This window comes from Bos indicus, chromosome 29 (assembly GCF_029378745.1).
Source record: "Bos indicus isolate NIAB-ARS_2022 breed Sahiwal x Tharparkar chromosome 29, NIAB-ARS_B.indTharparkar_mat_pri_1.0, whole genome shotgun sequence".
Lineage (NCBI taxonomy): Eukaryota > Metazoa > Chordata > Mammalia > Artiodactyla > Bovidae > Bos > Bos indicus.
In genome coordinates, this window is record NC_091788.1 from 44,235,221 (window position 1) to 44,261,879 (window position 26,659).

Here is a 26,659-nt window from a genome sequence, read left to right on the forward strand (position 1 = left end):
GCTGGGCTCAGTCCAGCGCCTCCAAGGAGGCTAGAGTCTGGCGCTGCCCTTTGGAGTCTGCGCCCATCACGGACATGAACATCAATTTACTTCGAAAACCAAGAGTAAAGAGAAACGATCTGATTTATCAGTTTCTGGGGAAATGCCCTCTGGAAGGAAGGCCGGCAGCGCCAGACAGACCCAACATCTGCCTGTGAGCCAGGCGGAACCGGCAGGGGCGCCCTTGGAACATGGGGCGCGGGGAAGGGGTCTACGGGCCCGAAGGGTCCCTGGGTCCGAGCCCCGAGTCGGGGCACCAGCGAGAGGCCGAGCTCGCCCCAATTGCTGGGCAGAAACCCCTCGGTGATTGCGAAGGTCCAGACCGAGGGTGGTGTCAGCGGCGTCGCTGGGGCACGCAGGCTCCATGCGTGCGGCTGCGCGCGAAGCCAGCTTTGCAGACGCAGCGGTAGGAACCGCTCGTGTTCACGCAGCGCTCGGTCTTACATAGTAACCCGCGCTGGTTCAGCTCTCGGCACTCATCGATGTCTGGAAGTGGGGGTGACAAGTGAGGACTTTAAGAGGGCGCCAAAGCTGTGCGACCCCTTGGTTTCTGGTCCGAGCCGAGCTTCTGCAGGGCCTGACCCCGCCCCGCCACGCCCACATGCCCTCTGGCCCCGCCCCCTCGGCGCGGCTCACCGACACAGCGGGCGCGGGACGCGTCCAGCTGGAAACCGCCAGGACACTCGCACACTGCGCCGCCCGGCCGCGGCACACAGCGACCGCTCACGCAGCGACACTCGTCCGAATCCTCCTCTGAGCTGTCCTCTTCTGCGCGGGCCGAGAGAATGAGACGTCAACACTGCCCCCGGCGATGGCCGCGGACCCGCCTCTGTCCCTCCAGCTACACTCACCTCTGGCGGGCTTCCCCAGCAGCAGGGGGCTCGTGTCCCAGAAAGAATTACTTTCACTCTGCGACGTCGGGCACTGGGACCCTGAGAGGGGCAGGGGGGCGATCAGCAGTCAATGGCTTTGATTCACTTCGGCTCGGCCCCCAAATTCCCTCCGGGCCAACCCCTCTCAGGCATGCTCACCAGCGCCGCGCGGCGGGCACGGACGGCACTGGGCTCCCCAACCTCGACCCTGGCGACAGCAGCAGTCATCGAAGGTGAGGGCGGGCCCGGCCAGGGGCCCCGCACACATGCCGTCATCTCCGCGCTGGCCCCAGCACACGTCCCGCCGCTCCGGGGCACGCTCTGCGGAGGGGGACCCGGCGTCAGGGAGGAGCCCAAAGCAGGGGCCGCCCTCCCCCGCTCCAATCCACCCTCGTGGGAACGACGGCCCCGGGCCTCCACGGGGCACACAGTGTTCTGGAGAGCCCAAGATGACCCTCGCCCTTACCGGCCGGGCTCTCGGGGCGCTGGCAGTCGCGGCCTGAGGGTCCGGGTACCCAGGGCGGGCGGCACTCGCAGCGGTAGGAGCCGGGCAGGTTGACACACCGGCCAGGGCGGCAGGCTGTGGGGTCCTGGCACTCGTCCACGTCTGCGGGCAGCAAGTGGATGGGTCGGGGTGGAAATCACAGCTTGGCTCGGCTAGCCTCTCTCCCGTTTCCCCAGAGGACCGACCCGGGCCTCACCCATCTCTTCTGGGCTCAGACACTGGCGCTGCACCGGGCTGTACTCGGCCGGGGGAGTGCAGGCACAGCGGTAACCACCGCGCGTATTCTCACACACTCCGTTCCGGCAATTAGACTCGTCCAAACACTCGTCCACGTCTGAGGGGAGGAAAAGCGCGAGTGGTAGGAACCGGCCTGCAGTCGGGTGGTTTTGCGTGTCTCCTGGCTGCTTTCCCACGGCCACGGGGGCAGCTGCACTCACCCACGCATTCCAGCAGGTTCGAGTCGTAGTAGAATCCGTGCTGGCAATAGCACTCGTAGCCGGGCTGCGTGTTCACGCACTTGCCCTCCTTGCATATCTCCGCCCCAAACAATATGCATTCATCGATGTCTGCAGAGCGACAGGCCGTGGGCGACCGCACCCTCTACCTGCCGGGCCTCTGAGGCCCCGCAGCAGAGGACGTGGGGGTGGCGCTTACCGTGGAAAGGCGAAAAGTCTGCTATGGCCTTTTCCCAACGCCTACTTAAGGCGATAGGGCGGGGCTTGGGAGAGGGGCGGGGCAGTCGGTGAGAGAGTGGGCGGGCCTTATCCCAGTACCCGCAATTGACAAGCAAGCACTGGAGGGATCGGGGTGGTCCAAACCGGAGGGCAGAGCGGGCGAGCCAAGTGGGCGGAGCCATGTTGGGGCTTACCACGGTGGGCTGGGATGCCATAGTTGACAATGTTGTTGTCCTGGGTATAGCCCTTCCCGTCTGGGCAGAGGCTGTGGAACTCAGCTACAGGGAGACAGTGGCCATGGGGAAGGAAAAGAGCAGGATTGAGCACGTACGTCCTGGCCATAGGGCCAGAGCTCTGGCCTCATTTCCCACCAACTCAGGAAGGGGCCCTCTTCCCCAGTCCGGTCCCAAATGAAGAAACTGAGGTTCTGGAAAGGGGAAAGGCCTGCCCGGCTCCTGACCTGAGCTGTAGACTGGGCAGGGATAGATCTCGCAGTGGTCTCCCCAGCCAGCCCCCAGCGAGCAGCAGCACTCCTGCTGGGTGACGTTGGTGGCCAGAACACTGTCACAGAACACGGTATCATCGAAGTTAAGGTAGCACTCCTTCTTGTGGTGGGGCTGCTCCACCTCTGAGGGGAGGGGAGAGCAGCTCAGGGTCTGGCACTGTGTCTTTGCCTGTCCACACTGCCCACCAACCTCTGCCCTCTGTGCCCCCACATCGCCTGGCTCCTGGAGCTGCCACGTGAAAGCCAAGCTCCATCCTCAGTGTGGCATTCAGGGGCCGCCTGACAGGTCTGGTCCCGCCAGGGTCTCCCAGGCAAAAGAAATTTCTTCCTGTTCCTCATATTCCAGAGGGTGGGACCAGGTCCAACTCTGAGTCCCAACGGCAGCGTCTAGATTGAGGAGGGAGCCGAGAGGGCACTCACCCTCACAGCCATGTTGGTCCTGGGTGGGTGTGAAGCCCTCATCACAGATGCAAACGTAGGAGCCCTGCAGGTTCTCGCAGGCCCCATGGGGAAGGCACAGGCCTGGGTCCTGGCTGCACTCATCTATGTCTTCAGGGGGGAGAAGAGCAGAAAGAATCACTCAGAGGGAAACCAGCCCCTCTCTCCCTGGGGGTGGGCCTCAAGGGCCTCACACAAGCCGAGAACCTGAATTTCCACTTTGACTTCAAAGCACACACAACAGGAAAGCCACTCGTGTGGGTCTGTGCACAGGGGTCGATGTATACACATTCAGTGCACTGTTCTTCACAAGCGCTAACAGAATGAAGCCCTAGCTCTCAGCTCAGCATCTGGGGGTTCAGTTTGCTCTCCCAGTATCTTTGTCTCATCACCCTTTGCTCTAAACCACTAAGACCCTCAGCTCTATGTCTAGGCCAAGGTATCTACTCTCCCTAAAAACACAACTAGCTCTGCTTCCTGATCTCTGTGCTTTGCAAATACTCTTCTTTGGGCCTGGTAAATACCATCCTTTGTTTTTCTCTGCTTAGGGAATCTACTTATGCTTTAGGGAAGCCTGTTTATACTTCAAGTTCCAATACAACTGTCACTTCTTGGTTGCAATTAATCACTAGTCCAGACCTCTTTTGGCGCTTAGCACTCTGAATTGTAAGAATCAATTTACCCAGGGCTCCTTCCTAGGGGAGACTGTCTTCCTAGCAAGGAACCCTGGGTTATTGCTCAGTATCTAGCATATAGCATAGAACCTGGCAAATATTAGGTGTTCAGTAAATTGGTCATAGCAAACACCCTCTTCCAACAACACAAGAGAAGACTCTACACATGGACATCACCAGATGGTCAACACCGAAATCAGATTGATTATATTCTTTGCAGCCAAAGATGGAGAAGCTCTACACAGTCAGCAAAAACAAGACCGGGAGCTGACTGTGTCTCAGATCATGAACTCCTTATTGCCAAATTCAGACTTACATTGAAGAAAATAGGGAAAACCACTATACCATTCAGGTATGACCTACATCAAATCCCTTATGATTATACAATGGAAATGAGAAATAGATTTAAGCGACTAGATGTGATAGAGTGCCTGATGAACTATGGATGGAGATTCGTGACATTGTACAGGAGACAGGGATCAAGACCATCCCCATGGAAAAGAAATGCAAAAAAGCAAAATGACTGTCTGGGGAGGCCTTACAAATAGCTGTGAAAAGAAGAGAAGCGAAAAGCAAAGGAGAAAAGGAAAGATATAAGCATCTGAATGCAGAGTTCCAAAGAATAGCAAGGAGAGATAAGAAAGCCTTCCTCAGCCATCAATGCAAAGAAATAGAGGAAAACAACAGAATGGGAAAGACTAGAGATCTCTTCAAGAAAATTAGAGATACCAAGGGAACATTTCATGCAAAGATGGGCTCAATAAAGGACAGAAATGGTATGGACCTAACAGAAGCAGAAGATATTAAGAAGAGGTGGCAAGAATACACAGAAGAACTGTACGAAAAAGATCTTCATGACCAAGATAATCATGATGGTGTGATCACTCACCTAGAGCCAGATATCCTGGAATGTGAAGTCAAGTGGGCCTTAGAAAGCATCACTACAAAGCTAGTGGAGGTGATGGAATTCCAGTTGAGCTATTTCAAATCCTGAAAGATGATGCTGTGAAAGTGCTGCACTCAATATGCCAGCAAATTTGGAAAACTCAGCAGTGGCCACAGGACTGGAAAAGGTCAGTTTTCATTCCAATCCCAAAGAAAGGCAATGCCAAAGAATGCTCAAACTGCCGCACAATTGTATTCATCTCACACGCTAGTAATGTAATGCTCAAAATTCTCCAAGCCAGGCTTCAGCAATAGGTGAACCGTGAACTTCCAGACGTTCAAGCCGGTTTTAGAAAAGGCAGAGGAACCAGAGATCAAATTGCCAACATGTGCTGGATCATGGAAAAAGGAAGAGAGTTCCAGAAAAACATCTATTTCTGCTTTATTGACTATGCCAAAGCCTTTGACTGTGTGGATCACAATAAACTGTGGAAAATTCTGAAAGAGATGGGAATACCAGACCACCTGACCTGCTTCTTGAGAAACCTATATGCAGGTCAGGAAGCAGTAGTTAGAACTGGACATGGAACAACAGACTGGTTCCAAATAGGAAAAGGAGTACGTCAAGGCTGTATATTGTCACCCTGCTTATTTAACTTATATGCAGAGTACATCATGAGAAGTGCTGGGCTGGAAGAAGCACAAGCTGGAATCAAGATTGCCAGGAGAAGTATCAATAACCTCAGATATGCAGATGACACCACCCTTATGGCAGAAAGTGAAGAGGAACTCAAAAGCCTCTTGATGAAGGTGAAAGTGGAGAGTGAAAAAGTTGGCTTAAAGCTCAACATTCAGAAAACGAACATCATGGCATCTGGTCCCATCGCTTCTTGGGAAATAGATGGGGAAACAGTGTCAGACTTTATTTTTGGGGGCTCCAAAATCACTACAGATGGTGACTGCAGCCATGAAATTAAAAGACGCTTACTCCTTGGAAGGAAAGTTATGACCAACCTAGATAGCATATTCAAAAGCAGAGACATTACTTTGCCAACAAAGGTCCATCTAGTCAAGGCTACGGTTTTTCCAGTAGTCATGTATGGATGTGAGAGTTGGACTGTGAAGAAAGCTGAACGCTGAAGAACTGATGCTTTTGAACTGTGGTGTCGGAGAAGACTCTTGAGAGTCCCTTGGACTGTGAGGAGATCCAACCAGTCCATTGTGAAGGAGATCAGTCCTGGGATTTCTTTGGAAGGAATGATGCTAAAGCTGAAACTCCAATACTTTGGCCACCTCATGCGAAGAGCTGACTCATTGGGAAAGACTCTGATGCTGGGAGGGATTGGGGGCAGGAGGAGAATGGGACAACAGAGGATGAGATGGCTGGATGGCATCACCAACTCGATGGACATGAGTCTGGGTGAACTCCGGGAGTTGGTGATGGACAGGGAGGCCTGGCGTGCTGCGATTCATGGGGTTGCAAAGAGTCGGACACGACTGAGCAACTGAACTGAAACTCTTATTGGATGAATGCATTGAGGGGTGAGTTGGCACATAGTAATAAGCATCATCTAATTACTGTCATTATTACTGTTATATTATTTTCTGTGAAAGAGTAAGATGAATGAGTGGGTGGATGGATGGATGGAAAGACAAATCAACAGTGTGTCTAGGAGATGACTGCTTGCTGCCATTGCTCCTTGGGAGTTCTCAGCCAATCCCCCCATACCTTGGCATTTCCGGCCGCCTACCAGCCGATGCCCCTGGGGACAGAGACATCGATAGGAGCCATTGGTGTTGATGCAATCACCCCCAATGCAGGCTGCAGGGAAGTCACACTCATTGATGTCTGTAGGGAATCAAAGGGGTGGAGAATCTCAGGGACAAAGCCCACTCTCACAGCCTAAGGCTTCCGAAGAGCCCTGGGTAGGGCCCACACCCCATGGCCTATCTTGGATCTGGATGGGGGCTGGCCATGGAGTGGTGGGCTTGCTCACAGCCCCTGGGGTTGGGGCCTGGGCAGTGAAGGTCTGGGACAGGGGGGAACAGGTCAGCCCCCCAGCTTGAGGTCTCCCCTCACCCTCGCAGCGGCTCCGGTCCCTTGACAGATGGTAGCCAGAGAGGCACTGACACTGGAAGGAGCCTGGAGTGTTGGCACAGATGCCGTTGTCGCACACGTCCCCAGCCTCACACTCGTCCACATCTGTGGGGCACAGGGGCCATCAGAGGGCTAGGACAGGGTGGTGCTGTGTCTCTGCTCCCCTCTTCCCACTCCTGCCCACGGCCTGGAGCACCAGAGCTGAGGCAGGTGGAGCTGGAGACAAGCATGGGCCCCTCACCCCGCCCCTGTGTGGCACACCGTGCCCTAATGACCAGGCCAGGTGCTGGCAGGAACCCTGGGCCATTTCTGGTTCCAAAGAGCTCAGGCCTCCCTATCCTTCGTCCACCCTCACCAAACAATCCTCGCCTTCTGCCCCGGGTTCATGGCCCCAGCTGCTCTGGTGGCTGCTCCCGCCCCTCCCCCACTGCCAGGGCTCCCTTTATAAGTAAGCTCCCCTATATCTTCAGTCTCACAGAATAATTTCTCCCGCTTGTGCAGTAAAGGGACTTGGCTCTGAGAGCACGCTTCTGTGCAGTCCTTTCTAGGGGGAGCTGGTAGTCACCCACACCCCAGACCCCTTCCAAACCCCGCACTTCCTGAAGGACACCTGAACCCCACCCCGGCCTCCCACCTCTCTATTGCCATCAGCACCCACCTCCCTAGTGCTCTCCCTTTCCCTTTCTCTCCCTCTCCATCCTGGGCGTTTTCAACATCCATTTGGCCAGCCAGGCCCAGCCTCTGATCCAACAGTCCTTCCCTCAGTGTCTGCGACCTCCACTTCAACGCCAGCCACTTGCTCTCAGTACAAGGGACTGGGAGCTGCCCCGCCATCTCCAGGCCCCGGCGTCTCAGACTCGGCTCCTTTCGCACTGCCTCCGCTGCTGCTCTCCAGGCCCCTCCTCACCTCCTCTCCCCAAGGGCCCCTGAACACCTCTCCTGCCTCCCCTCTGCTGTGGCAAAGCCAGAGCCCTCGCCTGCTTCTCAGGATGCCGGGTGCTGAGTGCGGCTGAGGCTGGCCACCACGCGGAGCACCCCAGGCCACTCCACTCCCTGTGGCCTTCAGCTGGGCTAGATCCTCTGCATGGCTGCACCACTCTCTCCTCCTCCTCTCAGGCCTTGACACCGGGGAGGCCTAGGGAGCCCCATGCCCTTCAGCAGGTCCAAACTTGTGCCGTTCTCCTCAGCCCACAGCCTCCACCCCACTCGCTCTTCCTCACCTGCTGCCTCCGTCTTCTGGCCTCTCCTCAGGACACAGAAGCTACCCTGCTAAGGCCGCCTTCTCATCTCCCTGGTTAGTTCTTAGTTACAAGGACCTCTCTACTGCATTTAGCGCATCCTCCTCTGCCCTCGATGCCTGCCCTCCCCAACCGGCCCCCCAGGCCCCCCGTTCCCCCGTCTCCCGCTCCTATCCCCCTGCCTTCTGCCGACCTGGCAGTGTCCACCATGCTCCGCTCACTGGACTCACCCTCCTTGACTGCACCCCACGGCTCCACAGCTCCCCTAGTGTGCACCCCACGGCTCCACAGCTCCCCTAGTGTGCACCCCGAGGCTCCACAGCTCCCCTAGTGTGCACCCCGAGGCTCCACAGCTCCCCTAGTGTGCACCCCGAGGCTCCACAGCTCCCCTAGTGTGCACCCCGAGGCTCCACATCTCCCCCAGTGTGCACCCCGAGGCTCCACAGCTCCCCTAGTGTGCACCCCACGGCTCCACAGCTCCCCTAGTGTGCACCCCCCAGCTCTACAGCCCACAGTCGCAACTGGGTGTGTCTGGCCCAAGGCTTCCAATCTATACCGCCGGCCCTCTGTGGGAATCACCAGCTGAGAGACCCACAGGGACCACACACTCAGCTGTCCAACAGGAAACTTAATGTCTTCCTTCTCAAACACGCCTCACCCCAGGGACCCTATCCCAGTGAACAGCACCCACTGAGTCACCCAAACTAGAAACCTGGAGACCCCTTACTCCTCTCTCTCCTTCGCCTTGACATCCAGTTAACAAGCCCAGGTAACTCGTTTTAATATTTCTCTAATATCACACTGTCTCATGACCATCTTTGAGGCCACTATTATCACATCCACCACTGTCTCTGTCCTGAGTCTCCACCAGACCTCCAGTCCTCTGCACAATGGGCATCAGGGAACTTTCTAGAACAAACAGCAAATGTCATTCTTCCCCTTAAAATGCTTCAGGTGCCTCCTAATACCTTCAGGGCGAAGCTCAACCTCCTTAGGTGGGCCCTTCAGGAGGTGGGGGCCTGCCCCTCACCAGCCAGCCTCAGCCCCACCCCCTACTTACACCTTACTTTCCCTGTACACTCTGTGCTGGTGTTCACAGAGCCTGGCATACTCTTCCCTCTCTCCTTTCTTTGCTTGGCTAACTCCTGTTGATCCTTTAAGACAACTCACGCCTCCTCTTCTCCCAGTCCCCCTGAGGTTTCCCAGAAACACCCAGACTCCATTGAGGCCGACAGCCCTGCGCTCCACAGTCGGTGTCCATGGTTCTCCAGTTTCTCTGACTCTCATCCCTCAGCCCGTCTCCTGATGCATAAGAAACATTATTGTCGGTGGGGGGAGAGGACTACTGACACCCCCTTTCTTTTATATCTCTTCCACTCCATATTCAAGTAACTGCTTTGCAAACGCAGCTCCAAGCCTTGCCTCCTAAGATCCTTCCTACCTAGAAATTCCGCGGCCCCCTCCTCCGTCAGGTTGTGGAGAAAGTGAGTGAGTGGGTCAGTGAAAGGAAGGTGCCTGCGAATTAGCTGTTTCCCGGCCGACAGATGGAGTAACCCGGTCCCCAACTTCGACGCTCGAGTAGGTGGAGGGACGCAGGGCGGGGAGGGCTGTCGCTCACCCAGGCAACTGCGGCCGTCCTGCGCGGGCGCATAGCCCTGGGCGCACGTGCAGCGGAAGGAGCCCGGAAGGTTCTCGCACCAGCCCGGAGAGCAGGGGTTGCCCTCAGCGCACTCGTTTACATCTGCGGCGGAGAAGGCTCGCCTCGGACCCCGCCCCACTGGACGAGGTACTGTGAGGGGATGGGAGACCCTCCTTCCAGAATTGGGGGAGGGTGTGGAAGCCGGGTTCTGGAGCCGACTCCCACGCCAATAGCCCCGCCCCATCACCGGGGCAACTCCCGAAGGGCCCCTTCCTCTTGTGATCGAAGCCCCGCCCCACCCGGGCCCCAGCCTCATGCTCACCGCGGCAGGCCCCGCCCCCCTGGCTGCGGTAGCCTGGCAGACAGGCAATGCACTTGAAGCTCCCAGGTTTGTTCTCGCATTTGCTATCCGGGCAGGTGCTAGGGTCTCGGCACTCGTCGATGTCTGCGCAGTAGGAAGGAAGAAGACTTGTCTGGGGACAACATTGCCGGACAGGTGCTCAGGGGCCTCGGCAGGGCCTCCCTCTGTCACGGATCGACCAGGCGAAGCGGGCCCTCTGGGTTCCAGTCCGAAACCTCCGAGAGGCCCAGGGGTGGGCAGAGACGGGAGTGAGGCCCTCCGCCCCCACCCTAGGCCGAGGCACCACTGAGGACCCGCGTCGGTCCGGATGGGTCTTCCCCACCTTCGCACACGGGCGGTCTGGAGGCTTTAAGCCGGTAGCCGGGGTAGCAGTTGCACTTGTAGTGTCCCGGAAAGTTGATGCAGAAGCCGCCGTCGCCGCACAGGTGGGGCTTTGCGCACTCGTTCAGGTCTGAGCGGGAGGAAGGGGGCGCGAGGGGAATGCAAGGCGGCGGAGGGGGTGACATGCGGTCGGGAGAGCCCCTCGGGTCCGCCGATCCCCGGGCCCGCCCCCGGCCCCGGCCACGCCCCCGGCCACTCCGTGCTCACCCACGCAAGAGCGCCCCCCGGCGCCGACGTGCAGGCGGTAGCCTCGGTTGCAGTGGCAGTTGTAGGAACCGCCGGTGTTCATGCAGATGCCCCGCCCGGCGCCGCAAGGCTCCGCCTCGCATTCGTTCACGTCTGAGAAGGGCGCGCAGGTGGGGAGACGTCACACGACGGTCGGGAGCCAGGGCCGCCGCCGCGCTACCCACTCTCCACGCTCACCCACGCAATAGCGGTGCTGCGGATGCGACCGGTAGCCGGGATTGCAATGGCAGGAATAGTCCGAGGGTCCCGGGACGCACTCTCCGTGGCCACAGATGTTCTGGTTCAGTCGGCACTCGTCCGTCTCTGCGGGGGGCGCCCGGGGGAAAAGGGCGGCAGGTCAGAGGGGGCAGGCAGGGAGCAGTCACTTTCTGCCACATTCCCAGGGAAGAACTGGACACCCCATCACTCTCGACGCCGATAACTGAGCCTGGTCGCACTATGAGTTCAGATCTCCATACAGCCATGCCCCCCATCCTAGGATTCCCTACACCTCCATCACAGATAACCGCAAAATCACAACCCCAAGTAGCCCCAAACCATGATCCCAGGTCCCTGGCATCCCCACCTCCTCAAGTTCAGGACCCTTGATACTTCTGTCTCCACTTACTATACTCTGACTCCAGTCACCTCAACACCTCAAACTCTGTCGCCTCAATCACACCAATATCCTCCAGACAAGTGAACCAACACCCCTTGCCTTAGAGACCTGCCCACCTCCCCCCAATTCCAGAAGTTTTCCTCCCCCTCTCAAGGCAGGCAGGAGCTAGTTTCCTGGGAACCCTGGCTGGAACAGGTGATCAGACTCAGGAAGCCTCCTTACCTTCTTTCCTAGTATTCACAGTACTCCCTGCCTCCCACCTCTTCCTCCTTGTGGCCCCTCCCCTGAACCCTGCCCTAGGAAGCCCCAGGAAGCCCTGGCGGCTGAACTCCACTCCCTCCCAAACACACCTGGCCAGTGGGCTCTTGCAGGCTGTTCTCTCTGCTTAGAGTGACTCTCCCTAGTCTCCTTAACACCCCATCCTCTGATAAGTGTCCCCAAGTGCCTCTTTCTCCACATTCCCACAGCCCCCAGGCTGTCACTGGGTTATCCCAGCCTGTGCAGATTTCCTGGGCAGCCATCTTCCACTAGGAGCTCATCTAGCCTCCAGTTTTCAATTGGGTTGGTGGCTTCCTTGTGGCTGGAGTCCAACCAGACATGGGCTTGAATCCGGCTCAACTGTGTGACCTGGGATCAGCTACTGAACCTCTCTTAGCCTCAGTTTTCTCATCTGGAAAATGAGGCTAGCCGTGCCCACTTCACAGAGGTCAAGAAAGTTAAATGGTATTTAGTATGTAAAACTCTCCAGTCAGTGCCTGGCCCAGGGCAACTGTTCAGCCATAGCTAGCAATTATTATGATGCCCCAAACCATGCAGACACTTCCCACAGCCTTTGGGATCAAATCCAAGCCTCTTAAAGCTCCCTGAGCTGGCCCTCTCCTAGTTCAGAAACACTGATCTATGTGTGGTTTCTCTCTTCTCCATGAAACCAGGGTTTCATGTTTCCATGCCTTTGCCCAAACTTCTGCCCAAACTGGAATGTCCTTTTCCCCAACCTGCTAGCCCATTTCTTTCCCACATTTTGTCGTTAATTTCTAACACTCTTAAAAGCTCTGTTCAGAAAGGCTTCTCTCATCGCCATTCTACATATGATCACAACACCCAGACTTCCTTCCTTCTTCTCTGATTTACTTTTGCACAGCCCTTATGAGACACACTAGATTTGGACTCATTGATCTGTTTGCTGTCTGTCTATTCCACAAGGACAGGGAATTTTTGTCTGTTTTGTTTATTACTGTGTCCCCAGCACCTAAACAGTGCCTGTGCATAGTAGGTGCTCCATAAATATTCATTGACTGTGAATGCCTTCAGACTGGCCTGACCATCACACCACCCGGATCAGCTGAGGGCAGAGTGGCGTCTCAGAGTGTTGCACGCCGAGGCTTCCCCAGTCCCCAGCCCAGGGTCTGGCATACAGTAAGCCCTTGAGGGTGTCAGCCCTCCGGAAGGATTGGAAGGGGTGAGGGAGGAGAAACTCTAAGTTGGAGGCGTGGCTTACCTGGGTCGTGACCTAGGTGGGCGGGTCTTACCTGTGACTTGAGTAGGGGCGATTTCCACCGCACTGCGGGACGGGGGCAAGTCGGGCAGGAACTGGGGCGGCGGGGGCCAGGAGATCAGCTCTGCGGGCAGCAGCACACGACCATCAGCGGGTGAGGAGGCTGAGAGAGCCGCCCCTCTCCCCGCAGGTCAGGGGGCCGGCAACTCCACACCCAGCTGCACCGCCCCCTGGTGCCTAAGCTGTGAACTTCCCCGTCAGTGACAGCCCTTGAGGACTGGTCCCTACAGGGCCCAGCTCACCCGGGTAGGGCCGGGCAGGAGATACGGTGACAGTCGGGTGGCTCTGCTGCGCTGACTGCTCTTCAATCACTGGCTGCGGGCGACAGCAGCGTGAACCCTCTGTGTCTCCTTGGCCTCCCCGCCCCTCCCACCTGAGTTCTCATACTCACTGAGTCTGTGCTCACCCCTAGAAGGGAAGAAGATGGGGCCATTAAGTGTTGGGCTGGGAGAAGGGAGTCAAGTCTGGGATTGGCAGTTGGACATGTGTGGTCAGAGTCCCTGAGAGTTCAACGATCATGTCTCTGGGTCAAGCATCAAGGATTAGATCCTGATGTCTGGGAATGTTTTCATCACAGGTCAGTGAAGCGATGGCTGGACAAGGTCCTCAGCTTGGGAGCTTATAGCCAGGGTCAAATCCCTGAGTCAGGGGTCAGAGGGTCAGATCTAGAGGCAGCATTTGAGCTGCATTAGTGTCCTGATCTGGAAATCAAAAGTGTCTTGGTGTCAGAGGATTGAACCTGGAGGGCAATAAATGATCAAATCCCGTGGCTCAGGGGTGACATCCTGGGCTTAGTTACAACACTGGTTAGGGGTCAGAGTGTCAGCTCCGGGGGCCAATGCTAGTCTGGGATTAGGAGCTAGAGGTTAGACTTGGGTCCTGTGGGTCAAAGGTCAAGGTGTCAGACCTAGGGGTTCTGCAACTGTCAGGAAACAGGAGGGATCGGGCCAGACCTCTCTCTTCCTCTGTGTCCTCAGGTGGTGGTGCCCGGCTGGGGCTCTCGGGCAGCTGCTGGGGCTTGGGTGGCCCATCGGGGTGCAGGAAAAGGGAAAAGTCACTTTCGCCCTGAATGGTGAGCGTCTGGTGGGAGGTGAGGATGTGGTACCCCTTCCCAGCTGGGCAGATCTCCTTGAAGGCAGCTGTGGCCAGAGCAAGAGGCAGGCAAGTGAGCCCTTCCTGGAGAAGCAGGCTCACAGACAGCCCCCCAGCCTCAAAGGCCCCTGGCTCACCAGTGCCATCAGCTGGGCAGCGCTGGCACCTGGCACCCCAGGCCTTGCCGACACTGCAGCAGCAGAGTTGGCGGGTGAGGCGTGTGGTCAGGGGGTGCTGGCACTGGTGTTCAGGGCTCACCAGGCGGAAACACAGGCTCTTCTCCTCCGGCTTGTCCGCTGCAGGGGCCAGTGATGGGCATGGGCATCTGGGCCTGAACGCTGCCCACGCCCCTCTTCCCAGCTGCCCCAGACCTCACCTCTCTGGCACAGGAGGCCTTGATTCTCGTGTTGTCCCTGACCCTGAATTCATTTGACCCCTGAAACCTGTATTATTCTGACCTCATGTAATACCTGAAACTTCTGTGACCTCTGAACCCATTGAGCCCTGATTCTAGCTGCTCTAGACTTGATCCCTCCCACTCATCAAGCCCCTGGTCTCATATGACACTGCCTTCTCATAACCCCTGACCCCATGTGACCTCTTACTCCAGATCTCATGCAACTCCTGAACCCACTGATCCCTGACCCCATCTGTTTTAGATCTTGCTCCTCTAGCAGTCAACCCTTGACCCCACTCTGACCTCTGTGACCTCTGATCCTTACTGTTTGGAGCCTTACCCTCCACCCATACTTGGTGACCTCCAAGGACCCCCGAGTCTCACCAATGCACTGTGTGCGGGAGGGGCCCAAGCTATGGCCAGGTGGGCAGACACAGCGATAGGAACCAGGGTTGTTGAGGCAGTCACCATGGCGACACATGCCTGGCATCGCGCACTCATTGATGTCTGCGGTAATAAGTGAGAGTTTGGTCCCTCCAGGCTGGGGCCACAAGGTGACAGCGATCTGCTCCAGGAACCTCAGGGTTCTACCCCAGCCCCGCCTCCTTCCTTCCCCCCCCCCCCCCCCAGTGACAACTGGCCCATACCCTGGCAGTGTGTGCTGTTGAGCCTCTTGTAGCCCTGGGGGCAGTCAGTGCCCATCTCCCCACGTACAGGCCCTGGCTTCTGCACCCCTGTGTCTGTGGAGAGAGGAGAGCATGGCAGGAGAGGACACGGGGGCTGCAGAGAGGGAAGAGACCGCACTGGGTGGGGGAGTGGGGTACTGAGGGGATCCGGGTGGCATCCAGCTGCAGGGATGGGAGGGGCTGGGTGAGGGTGTGCCCCGTGGGGAGGGCAGAGATCTCACCGAGCCAGGGCACTCACACTGCAGCTGGGGGCACTTGTGGCACTTGCTCTGGCCCCAAGCGGTGCCGATGCTCCCGCAGCAGTCTTCCTGCTTGGTGAGGCCCGGGAGGGGGTTGCTGCCACACTAGGGAGAGGAGTGTGGACAGGGGTGACAGGCTGCCCAGCCCTCACCTGGCCTCCCTCCTCGGGCCCTTTTCCTCCTCCCCCCACTCAACCTGCAGGACACCCTCCAGTTTTGAGCAAACCCGGTGGATTGGAACAGGGCGGCCCTGAGAGGCGTCTATGGGTTCACTCACTGGTTGCTTGGGCAGCGTGTCCTGGAAGCAACGGCCCAGGGGCTTCTGGGTGGGTGGCCGGGGATGCGCGGGCTTGGGGTGCGGCAGCAGGTGCTGGGAGGGGGCCGGGCCCTCGGCGTTGGGCCCTTCAATGCGGTGCACTTGGACTGAGGCCTCGGCCGGGTGGTGGACGCGCACGTTCACCACGGGGGGCGGGGCCTGCACTGGGGGGCGGGGCACGGCGGCTTCAGGGCTGCCCCGCAGCGCCGGATGGCAGGTGGTGGCGAGGAGCTCCTCCAGGGCTGGCCCCGCCCGGGTCCTGCCCACCCCGGCCAGTGCCCGCCCACCTCGGCCTCCCGGGGTCTGCCCGTTGCCTGGTACCTTCCGCTGAGATCTGTCCTGGCCCGAGGGGCACCAGGAACGTCGCATGCTGGGCAGGAGGCCCCTCCCCGGGCCCTGGTGGATCGGCGATCACCTGGACCGCGTACATGGCGTGCTTGCTGGCCACAGACTCGCCTTCTGGAGCCAGGGGCGGCAGCGCGCCCGTGGACAGGGCCCCGGCCCGGCCAAGCCCAGGGCCTGAGCCGCCAGCGCCTCCGCCAGCTCCTCCAGCCGGCACCTGGCAGAAGCGACCCGTGAAGTCCGGGGGACACAGGCACTGGTTTCGCGAGGAGCACTGGCCGCCGTTCATACAGGGCAGGGGGCACACCACTGGGGAGGAGAGGTGGGTCAGGGCCCAGGCAGACCCCTGTGGCCAGCGCCCAGACCCAGTCCCTCACCCACATCCTTCTCTTCTTTCCCCTCCTCCCTACTTCCAAGCCACCCACTGGTTCTGTCCTCCCTGGGAAGCTGGCCTTAGTAACACATCAGATACACACACATGCTACCCTCTAGGTCCCCCAACATCCTTATACCCTAGGGGCCACTGGCATCTTGAACTTGCATCCTAGCTAGGAGACCCTGTGCCAGCTGCGTGACCCTGAGCGACTGACTTCCCCTCCCAGGCCTGTGTCCTCATCTGTAGGGCGGTCCCATCTATTAAATGAAGCAAGGCCTGTCCAAAACTCTGCATAGTGCCCAGTGCACAGAGCGTGTTTAATAAGCAGCAGCAGCAGCTGATGATGGTGATGGACTAGCCTTTCCCTCCCCTTGGGCCTTTCCTGGACACCCAGTCTCTATCTGGTGCCTCCTCCTTGCCCCTCAGTCCTTCCCCTGACTCAGCCCCCTCTGGGCTCTCCCTCCCTCTGTTCAGCCATCCCAGGGCCTGCACCTCACCACTGCCAACTTGAGCTGTACTCCGCTGGGACCTCTCTTAAGCAACTCCACCCAGGGGACCCTGTCAGAAATCAGCATTCTGCCTCCCCACCTCTTCTTGGCCTTGGACCACCACTGGGATCCCTGCCTGCCCGGTCATTCATAACTGAGTCTTGAGGCTCCAGTCTCCCCTGCTCCCACCCCAGCCAGTTCTGGCCTCTGTAATGTCTCATAATCCATCTTCCCTCCTCCCCATGCCCCCTGCCCCTCCCCTGCCTGTCCACGTCCCAAGCACCCTCAGAGAAACTTGCCTCGGGTAAAGCTCCGGCTCAGTCACAGCCCTGCTCCCAGCTAGCTTCCCTGCCTGCTCTCCGTGGCCCAGAAGGAACCGTCTTTCGGCCCATCCCCGTCTGCTCTTTCCATGTGCACCCTACGCTCCAGGACTCATCTCCTGTTTCCTACAAACGTGCCACGTCTTCTGCTTCCCTGCCTTGACCCATGCCATTTCTGCCCACTCAGAGCCTAGTCCCCATCTGTGCATATTCACATCATATCCTTCCAGCCCCTCCCCCAGGAGGAGAGCCCTTCCTCACATCCCACCCACCCTCTGCCTCAGCTCTGGGTGCCAGAGGAGGTGCTGGGGGAATGAATGAAGGAGTGAATTCAGGGAGCTGATGGGATGTCTGTCTGTCTGTCTGTCACACACTCACATCTGAAATCCAGCCTTGGGGACCTGTGCTTGTGCACCAAGCCCAGCCCCTCTCCGGCCCCTCCCCCAGGACTGCCCTCACTTGCCAGGATGGGGAAGTAGGGGTGCTGCCCCCTGGACACCTGGAGGGCCTCAGAGGGATGGCCCACATGCAAGGCCACCGGGGCCTGGCTACGAGCATCCCAGCCCAGCCCAGCCCATCCTGCTTGGCCTCTGGGGGCCAGATTCTCAGGGCAGAAGGGGTGTGTCCTGGGCTGGGGGAGGCAGGATCCTCTCCTTCCTGCCTCCCAGTGAGTCACCCACAGCGGTGAGGGTGACCTCCCAGTGACACCCGCCCACTGTGGCCTGGGCACCGAGCCTGAGGGATGTGGGCAGCACGGATGGAGACAGCAGCCTGGGCAGGATGGCCGGGGGCTTGGGAGGCCGGGCCCAGGGACACTCACATGCACAGTCATCTCATCACACACACACATGCACAGACTCATTCTGACACCAACACAGGCTTACATAAACACTCCCATAGTCACTGCAGACGTGCACCCAAGATAACACAAAGAAACCTGTACTTGAGCCCAGTGTGCCAGCCCAAAGCCCGGGCATACCCCTGCGTGTATGCCATGTGTAAGCACGCATGCACACATCTTATGAGAAGCGTGAGCCACATCTGTGGGGTTCCTCAGATCTGTAGTGGCTATGTGAGTATAGGAGTGTGTGAGAGGGGCTGTTTTGCTGGTGCCATCGTGGGCCTAGCCTAATTACCCTGTCCAGGAGGGTAATTACTGCTGGGACACCTCCCCCAGCCTGGCCCACAGGGCCCTGGGGGAGGAGCGCCGAGCCCCAGGCCTGGCCCTTTGAAGAGCGATGTTGGGAGAAGGGTGGGCTCCAGGACCAGGGGGAGTTTTCAGGGTTTGGGGAGTTGGGGGTAGACTCTGAGGCGGAACTGTTCAGAGCTTCTGGGGGAAGCACAGATGGGGCATCAGGAAAAGGAGAGACCGAGGATCCAAGCCAGCCCCTACCTCCAGGCCTGTGCCCCACTTGTTAGGCCTCAACGCCCCTCCCCTCTAAGACCTCGCCAGTAACTAATTCCCTCACTCCCAGCCTGAGCTTGGCTCCTCCTCCCAGGGAATGCAGGTGTCTACCGCTGGCAGGCCCTACTTGAGACATTTTTTAAAGACTTTTCCTGTTTCTTTCACCGAGTCTGTTTCTAGGGGGAATACTTAACCCTTCTCCGAGACCTGGGCCAGCTGGCATCCCCGCAAAAGCCCCTGCCTGTCGACCTCGACTCCCTCTCAGAACCCAGCACTTTCCTAGAAGCCTGTGCCATCCAGGGCACCAGCATGACCCCACACCTTAGGCCTCAACCCCAACCTGAAGCTGTGAAGTCCAGGCTTCCACGCAGCCCTCCCAACCGCGACCCCAGCACTCCAGCCTCCCAAGACCCCTGAAGCCCCTGGGGCCCGCGGCCCTCCGGTTCCGCTCTCTGAACCCACGGTCGCCAGGGTCACAAGGCCTCCGCTGCCATGTCTCCCACGTGGGCTCCGGGAGCTGGCCTTCCCCGCGCCCCCCGCCCGCGCCCCCGGCCCTCACCCACGCGGAAGCCGGAGCCCGTGAGCGTGTCGGTGCTGTGGCCGTTCTCTCCGATGAGCGTCATGTTGGAGCCCTTCTGACAACTGTCCCGACACTGGCCCTTGAGACAGGTCCGCTTGCAGATCACCGGCGCAAAGACCACCTTGAAGCGCTCGCGGGCCAGCGCCCCGCCCCCGCCAGCGCCCCTCTCGCCCGCCGGCCCCCCCTCGGCCCCGCCGCCCGGGCCCAGCAGCAGCAGCAGCAGCAGCGCCAGCAGCCCCGCCGCCCCCGCCCCGCGCATCTCAGGGGCCAGGCCGCCAGCAGCCCCACGGGGCCCGGGCATCCGGGGCCGCAGGACCCGGGGGGGCGCGCCCGGGCGGGGGCGATGGTCCCGACGCCCGAGGGGGATAAGCAAGCCGGGAGCCCCGGGAGAGGCGCAGAGAGGGCAGCGAGGGACAGGATGGGAGGAAGCGCGCGTGGAGGGGACTGCAGGCGCGGGCGCGGGCCCAGTGAGAGGCAGAGAGATGGAGGCTGGACCGCGGGGAGCCCAGAAACTTCCACCGCCCCGGGAAGGAGCCCAGCCACGAGCCGGGGCCGGGGGCCTGCGGAGGCCCAAACGTGAGGCCGGAGCGAGGAGGCCGGAGCAAGTTGAGGCGGAGAGGAGGAGCGAGGGGAGAGGAAGGCCGGGCGGCCGGCCCGCTCCGCGCCTCCCCCGGCCGGGCTGGGCTCCCGCGGCCGCCGGGAAGCAGGGAGCGCGCGGGGCGGACGCAGGGAGAAGTGAGCAGTTGTTTTCCCTGGCTGGAGCGCGGCGCGGCGGCGGCGAGGGGGGCTGGGACGCTGGCCCCGGGCCAGGGAGACAGTTTTTTTCTGTTTAAAGCGTCGTCGCTGCCGCCTGGGGGAGCGAGGGTGTGCGGGCGGGTGGAGGCTAGGGGGGGCGGTCCCCGCCCCAGATGCCCGCCCCGCCGGAACCCGCCGCCGCCGCGCTGGGCCCGCTCCAGCGAGCCCTCACCTGGGACCGCTGGCCGCCCCGCCGGATTCCTCCGGGCGGGGCCAGGAGGCCCGCGCCCACCTCCGCCCCGTAGCATCCAAGTGGGAAACCGAGGCTGGAGGCGGAAGATGGGCCGGGCCCGGGGGTCGCGCGGCTGGTAGGAGGCCAGGTGGGGCTGGAACCCAGGGCTCCCAGCCCTGGCCCAGCCTCCTTTGCACATGCGGGGGTCTCACCACCCCTCAGTCACTTCTCATGAGTACCGGTCCACCCCTGCCCACTAGGACTCGAGGAGGGAGTACCCCTTCACCATGCCCTCCGTGGGAGTCCCAGGAAGAAGTCCTTGGGGTCCTGAAGAAGAGTAGATAGAGCAAAGTTTGAAATCCAGCTTGCCTGCCAACCCCCAGTAAATGGCTTCCCGGTGCCCACCCTGCCCCCGCCCCTCCGCCTTGTCTGGCCGGGCTGGCTGGGCTGGCTCTGGGCCTCAGACACTCTGGAATCGCCAAGGTCTGAGCTCAGGGCCTGGCCCCCTTCCCAGGCTAACAGCCGGGAGGAGGGGAGTGATGCCTGAGGGCCTGGGGCTGGGGAGGGGCATAGCCGGGCCCCAGGGCAGGGTCTGGCAGGGACTGGGGAAGGGCCCTGAGTTGGGTCAAGGCTGGAGAGAAGCCAGGCCTGCCCACTGGTCTGGAAGGGAGGCCCTTGAGGGCTGCAGTGGCCTGGTGCCCAGGCCATATCACCGGGTACCTGGCCAGGGGAGACCCCCGATTCAGTCTCTGACTCACAGAACTCAGCAGGGGGTGAGTATGACCAGGGTACCTCCAGAGCGGGTCACAGCCAAGACAGGGTGATACCCTCTCTCCAGGGGGAACAGGGGTTGCAGTCTGAAGGAAAAGGGGTTCAGGTACATGACTTGAGGTACACCTGTGTAAGTAACTCATGGCTTTAACTTTGAGGGTGGGCTTATTTGGGGTGACCGAGGGAGACTTTTTAGTGGACCCCTGCCCAAATTGCTCAGTGGGCTCAGGCCCTGTTCAGATAGACAGGTATTGGAGGAGTAAGATGCGGGGGGCAGTCCCGTGTCCCCAGGGGAGATAGGAGGGTATGTAGTATGGACAGCCCCCACACTCCCTCAGGGGGGTCTCTGGTCACACACTGAGGCCGGGAGTGGTACTGATGCTCACCACCTGCCAGGCATAGGGCTAAGCATTTTCCGGTCATTTTTCCCTCATACTCATCTGAACCTAACCCTCCTCTGCCTACAGTAAGATGTGACTCACCTTGGAACACAGCATAAACAAACTAGGGTTAGAGTCCTCATCTCTGAGCCTGTTTTTTGACCTGTAAATGGGGATCTAGTCATTCGACAAACAAGGAACCTCTTGCATGCTCTTTTTAAAAAATTAATTAGGCTTCGCCGGGTCCTAGTTGCGGCAGGGAACTTTGAGTTGCGGCATGTGGGGTCTAGTTCCCTGACCAGGCATCAAACTCAGGCCCTGAGCATTGGGAGCGTGGAATCTTAACAACTGAACCACGGAAGTCCTCAACATGCACTTGTTAAAAGGTAGAACCAATCGCTGCTTTCCTGGAGCTTCTGTCCTGGAGGAGACAGATACTCGACAGATCAACCCACACCTGACTGAGGCTGTGCCAGAGGTCAGTGCTAAGACAGAGAAGAAGAGGGAGCTGGGAGCGAGAGCAGTGATGAGACCCGAAGTCCAGGAAGCCCCTCTGACAAAGGGACTTTTAAGCCAGGAGCTGAAGGAGGAGCAGGAGTTAACGGGTGTACAGTCCACCCAGCGTGGGGGGAAGGCTGGAGGAGGCCTGAGGGATTGAGGGGAATTTCGGAGGGGACAGTTGACACTGTCATGCCGGGATGGGGGTTAGGAAGAAGATTCATTTCTTCCAGGAGCTGAGACAGGGCCAGCGGAGCAACAGGGTGGGGAGGTAGAGAGAGAGAGAGCATCCGGAGGCGGAGGCGGGAGGCCTCGGTGAGGAGTCTTGAGTTTTATTTTCATCGCAGTGGAACTGTATCAGAGCAAGAAGGGTGTTCTTGCTATCTTCCCAGGAGAGACGTGGTGGAGATGTGTTTGGGGGTGGAATCCAGAGACTAGGTGAAGTGGAGGGTACCGGAGAGGCAAGTGGTATGAATGCTTCCCAGGTGTCTGCCTGAGCCCCCAGGTGGGTGAGGAATGTGACAGGGGAGAGGGAGACCCACAAAGGAGTGTGGGTTCTGTTTGCAACTTGCTGAGTTTGAGATAGAGCCTCCCTGGTGGCTCAGATGGTAAAGCGTCTGCCTGCAATGCAGGAGACCGGGGTTCGATCCCTGAGTCGGGAAGATCCCCTGGAGAAGGAAATGGCAATCCGCTCCAGTATTCTTGCCTGGAAAATCCCATGGATGGAGGAGCCTGGTAGGCTACAGTCCATGGGCTCACAAAGAGTTGGACATGACTGAGCGTTTTAGATTGGACATGACTGAGAGTTTGAGATGCTTGTGTCATCCAAGTGGAGACGTCTCAATCCAGATATGTGGAGCTCAGCCAGGATGCCCGCCCTGGAGACATGGGCTTGGTGTCCTCAGCACACACGGGCATTTATAGCCACGGGAAAGGAGGGGCTCTGCTGGGGAGAAGAGGGTCGGGGAGAAGAGGGTCAGGGAGAACCAGGGAGGTCTCCTCCCCCAGGTCACAGAGAGGAGGCAGAGTCTGATGTGACTCAGAGGAAGGAGCAGCTGGAGGAAGCTGAGGAAAGAAAACCAGGAGTGTGATGTCAGAGAGCCCAGAGAAGCAAGTGTTTTGGGAGGAGAGCATGGCCAAGGGTGTCTAATGCTGCTGACAGGAGGATGGAGGTAAGGCAGCCTCTGTTCCGGGACCGCTGAGGGGGCTGAGTGACCGGGAGCCATGAGGGCCAGCACCCAGCCCCATGCTTGGCATGCAGTGAGTACTCCATACATTTACTTACTGTCATTACCAGACTCCTTAAGCTCATCAGGGCTTCCCTGATAGCTCAGTCGGTAAAGAATCTGCCTGCAATGCAGGAGACCCCGGTTTGATTCCTGAGTCAGGAAGATCCGCTGGAGAAGGGATAGGCTACCCACTCCAGTATTCTTGGCTTCCCTGATAGCTCAGTTGGTAAAGAATCCACCTGCAATGCAGGAGACCTGGGTTTGATCCCTGGGTTGGGAAGATCCCCTGGAGAAGGGAAAGGCTACCCACTCCATTATTCTGGCCTGGAGAATTCCATGGACTGTTACAGTCCATGGGGTCACAAAGAGTTGGACACGACTGAGCAACTTTCAGTTTCACTTAAGCTTATCAGAGGCCCAGCTGGAAGCAGTCGGCACTGTTACGTGGGTTATGAACATTAACCGAAGCCTGGAGCCGCAGAAGCTGGAGCTGGAGCTGAAACGCGGGGTGGGGGGGCCTGCTCTCGGGAGCCTTGGCTTTCTATAGACACTGACAGTACTTGTCCTCCTGCAGCCAGCAGGGAGGGAGCTCTGGAAATCATATTCCTCCTGTCCAGCCCAGCCTCCCAGGGGCCAAACCCCAAAGGAAGTCTGTGGGCAGCGGGGCTGGGGAGGGCACAGGGCAGGCAGGGTTGGCCTCGGGGCGTGAGGCCTGGAGGACACAGATGCAGAGTGGATCCGCAGGGCTCACTGCAACGGCCCAACCAGGGAGTGTCCGTAGCTTGTCCTCCTTTTCTGTCTGCATCTCCTGTGTCACCACACCCAGGCAGCCCAGGTTCTTGGAATCTACCAGCATGTCTCCCAGATGGAAGTTCTTCTATAAGTCCAAGGAGGCCATGACCTCTGTGCTCAGTGCAGATCACTTCGGCCACCTAATGGGTCTCCACACTGCCATTGCTTCCCAGTCCCATCCCTCCTCCACCTGATACAGGACTCACCTTTTAAAACCTCATTCCAGGACTTCCCTGCTGGTCCAGTGGTTAAGACTCCACCTGCCTGTACTCCAGTATTCTTGCCTGAAAAATCCGATGCGCAGAGGAGTCTGGTGGGCTTCCTATCTTATCCAGACTGGGAAAAAAAAAAGGATCCACCTGCCAATGCGGGGGACACAGTTTCGATCTGTGGTCTGGGAAGATTCCTCATGCCACTGAGCAACTAAGCCCGTGGGCCACAATTACTGAGCCCGTGCTCTTGAGCCTGAGAGCCACAACTACTGAAGCCCACGCAGTTAGAGCCCGTGTGGGAAGCCCACATGCGGCAGTGAAAACACAGCACAGCCAAAAAAAAAACTGATTTCAGAGGGCTTCCCTGGCAGCCCACTGGTAAAGACTCCGTACTTCCACCCCAGGAGATCGGGTTTAATCCCTGGTCAGGGAACTAAGATCCTACACAATGCAAGGCGTGGCCAAAAGCAAAAACAAAAACCTAATTGCAACCGAGCTCCTTCTCAGTTTACAAAACCTCCAGCAGCTTCCCTCTGCTCACCTGGCCTGCAAGGTCCTCTGTGCCTCCCCGTGGACCTAGTCCTGCACGTCTCTAGTTCCTGCCTCCAGGAGGCATTTCTCTAAAACAGCTACCCCCAGCCCTTTGAGTCACATCCCGTGTTTATCTCCTGCTGGTCCTCCTCACAGCCTGAAGCATTCTTCTCTATGGGTTTGATTACATATTGTCCCTCTCACCGCCCTCCCAGGAAGCACAACCTCGCCTCCAGCTCTTAGCACATCGTGACCTGGCGGGCAGAGGGCACTGACATTTGTTGACTGATTGGATGGACTGAGACTACGAGGCTGTGAAAGATGAAACAGTTAGACTCGCTCATCTGGCGAGTAAGATGTGGGGATTGAATGTAGGCTGGCCTGATCCAAAACCCACAGGGCGTTCCTGGGAGGAGGAAGGAGACGAGTCCCACAGATAGTCTACAAACAGGAGGGCGGGGCCCTGAGGGCAATAAGGGGCTTTTAGCCCGAGGAATGGTCTGTCTGCCACAACCTCAGGGAAGGGCGCCTTTGTGTAGAGAGGTTCTTGAGGCCCAGAGATGGCAGGGACTTGGCCAAGGTTACGTTATTGGGTCTTCCCAGGCACTGGTGGTAAAGAACCCACCTGCCAATGCAGGAGACACAAGAGATGCGGGTTCGATCCCTGGGTCGGAAAGATCCCCTGGAGCAAGGTATGGCAACCCACTCCAGTATTCTTCCCTGGAGAATCCCATGGACAGAGCGGCCTGGTAGGCTGCAGTCCATAGAGTCATGAAGAGCCGGATATCCCAGGACTCAAACCTAGGATTCCTGATGCTTCCTTAGGGACATTGGCTGGACGGGGTGGCCCCAGCCTGTGTAACGGAAGTTAGGTTTCAGGAGGCAGCATACCACAGTGGTAGTTTTCTGGAATACCTGCTGTGAGCATTGGGAAAATTCTTCATCTTCTGTATGCCTCCTTCCTCATTTTCAGACAAGGAAGTAAAGCAGCCGACATTCATGAAACCCTCGGTGGATGCTGGCCGCACTGTAAGCCCTCAGTATATATTACCCCTATTTTCTTTTCTTTCTGTCTTTTTAAAAAGATACTCATTTTTTTATTTGGCTGCACTAGGTCTTAGTTGCGGCACATGGGATCTTTTTTAGTTTTGGCATGAAAACTCTTAGTTGCAGCACGTGGGATCTAGTTCCCTGACTAGGAATCCAACCCGGACCCCCTGCATTGGGAATGTGGAGTTTCAACCACTGGACCACCAGGGAAGTCCCTATATTAGCTCTTTTCATTATTATCTGGGCCTGGGGTCCAAAATGGGCTTGCTGGGAAAATCCCATGGACAGAGGAGCCTGGTGGGCTGCAGTCCATGGGGTCGCAAAGAGTTGGACACGACTGAAGCAACTGAGCGCACACACTGGGCTCCAAAATGGGCTGCAGGTGGGAGCTGGCTTCCTGGAGGACGGGGAGAATACCTCTGAAAGAGGGCTGACTGTGTGTCAGGCTCTGTGACACCTCCCTGAGTTCTGAATGTCTTTGGGAAGCTTCTAGGCTCTGAAGAAAAGAAACGGCTCTAGGGGTGGTAGGTTCTAAAGGTGATGGTTGGAAGTTTCAGAGGCCTGGAGGGGACAGTTCTGCCCTGAAGCATCTCTCTCCAAGAGATGTGAAGTGGCCGTCCCTGAGTCCCTCTGATGTGTCCCCATGGTGATGAAGAGCATGAGAGATGGGACTGGAAAACGAAATGAATCTGTCTTCATGCTTCATGGAGCAGCTGGTATATCCAAATTGTTGGAGTAAAATGTTTGAGTTTGGGATTTCTTCTTGCCTTGAACAGAACTTTTAGATTCTCTCTCACGTTTTCTTGGAGATGGGGTTTGAGTAGGAACCAGATGATGTTTGCTGCTGAAATTCCGTAATACTTTCCTTTAAGGGGAAGTCAAGGATCAGGCGAGAAGGCAATGGTACCCCACTCCAGTACTCTTGCCTGGAAAATCCCATGGATGGAGGAGCCTGATAGGCTGCAGTCCATGGGGTCGCTAAGAGTCGGGCACGACTGAGCAACTTCACTTTCACTTTCATGCTTGATCAGCCAGAGGATCTTCAGCCCCGACCCTTGTCTCCACCTTCCGAACCCAGGAAAAGTCCACCGGGGAGAATCTGACCGGAGACAAGCGCGGCCTGGGTGGAGGCCCAGCCCTGCCACCTCCCAGCAGGGTGATTGTGAAGAAATCTCTTAACCTGTCCAGGCTTCAGCTTCTCCATCTGCACTTTGGGGATGATAAGACACAATTCACGGCACTGTCCTGAGGCTTAAAGGAGGGTAATTCAAGCTGTTCGC

At 58.2% G+C, this 26,659-nt stretch overlaps 1 protein-coding gene across 4 annotated transcripts; it reads right to left on the reverse strand.

Moving 5' to 3' along the window:
* Positions 1–105: 105 nt before the first annotated feature.
* Positions 106–19,795, reverse strand: LTBP3 (latent transforming growth factor beta binding protein 3). Of its 4 annotated transcripts, none has more exons than XM_019954814.2 (28): positions 18,929–19,794; positions 15,760–16,089; positions 15,400–15,524; positions 15,122–15,227; positions 14,845–14,937; positions 14,582–14,704; positions 13,938–14,096; positions 13,662–13,847; positions 13,100–13,116; positions 12,951–13,023; positions 12,683–12,772; positions 10,733–10,858; positions 10,517–10,648; positions 10,251–10,379; positions 9,890–10,012; positions 9,547–9,669; positions 6,673–6,795; positions 6,322–6,441; positions 3,016–3,144; positions 2,551–2,718; positions 2,285–2,368; positions 1,854–1,982; positions 1,613–1,750; positions 1,378–1,518; positions 1,071–1,232; positions 891–971; positions 676–807; positions 106–525 (listed from the first exon to the last, which is right to left on the reverse strand). In XM_019954814.2, exons 1-28 carry the CDS (start codon positions 19,248–19,250, stop codon positions 374–376), a joined length of 3,816 nt encoding a protein of 1,271 aa, XP_019810373.2. In that variant the 5' UTR covers positions 19,251–19,794; the 3' UTR covers positions 106–373. The 4 variants fall into 4 exon arrangements, with proteins under 4 accessions (XP_019810373.2, XP_019810371.2, XP_070638966.1 ...); XM_019954812.2 differs by having other exon boundaries at positions 15,400–15,602; positions 18,929–19,793; XM_070782865.1 differs by lacking the exon at positions 18,929–19,794 and adding an exon at positions 16,944–17,118 and having other exon boundaries at positions 15,400–15,602.
* Positions 19,796–26,659: the final 6,864 nt, after the last annotated feature.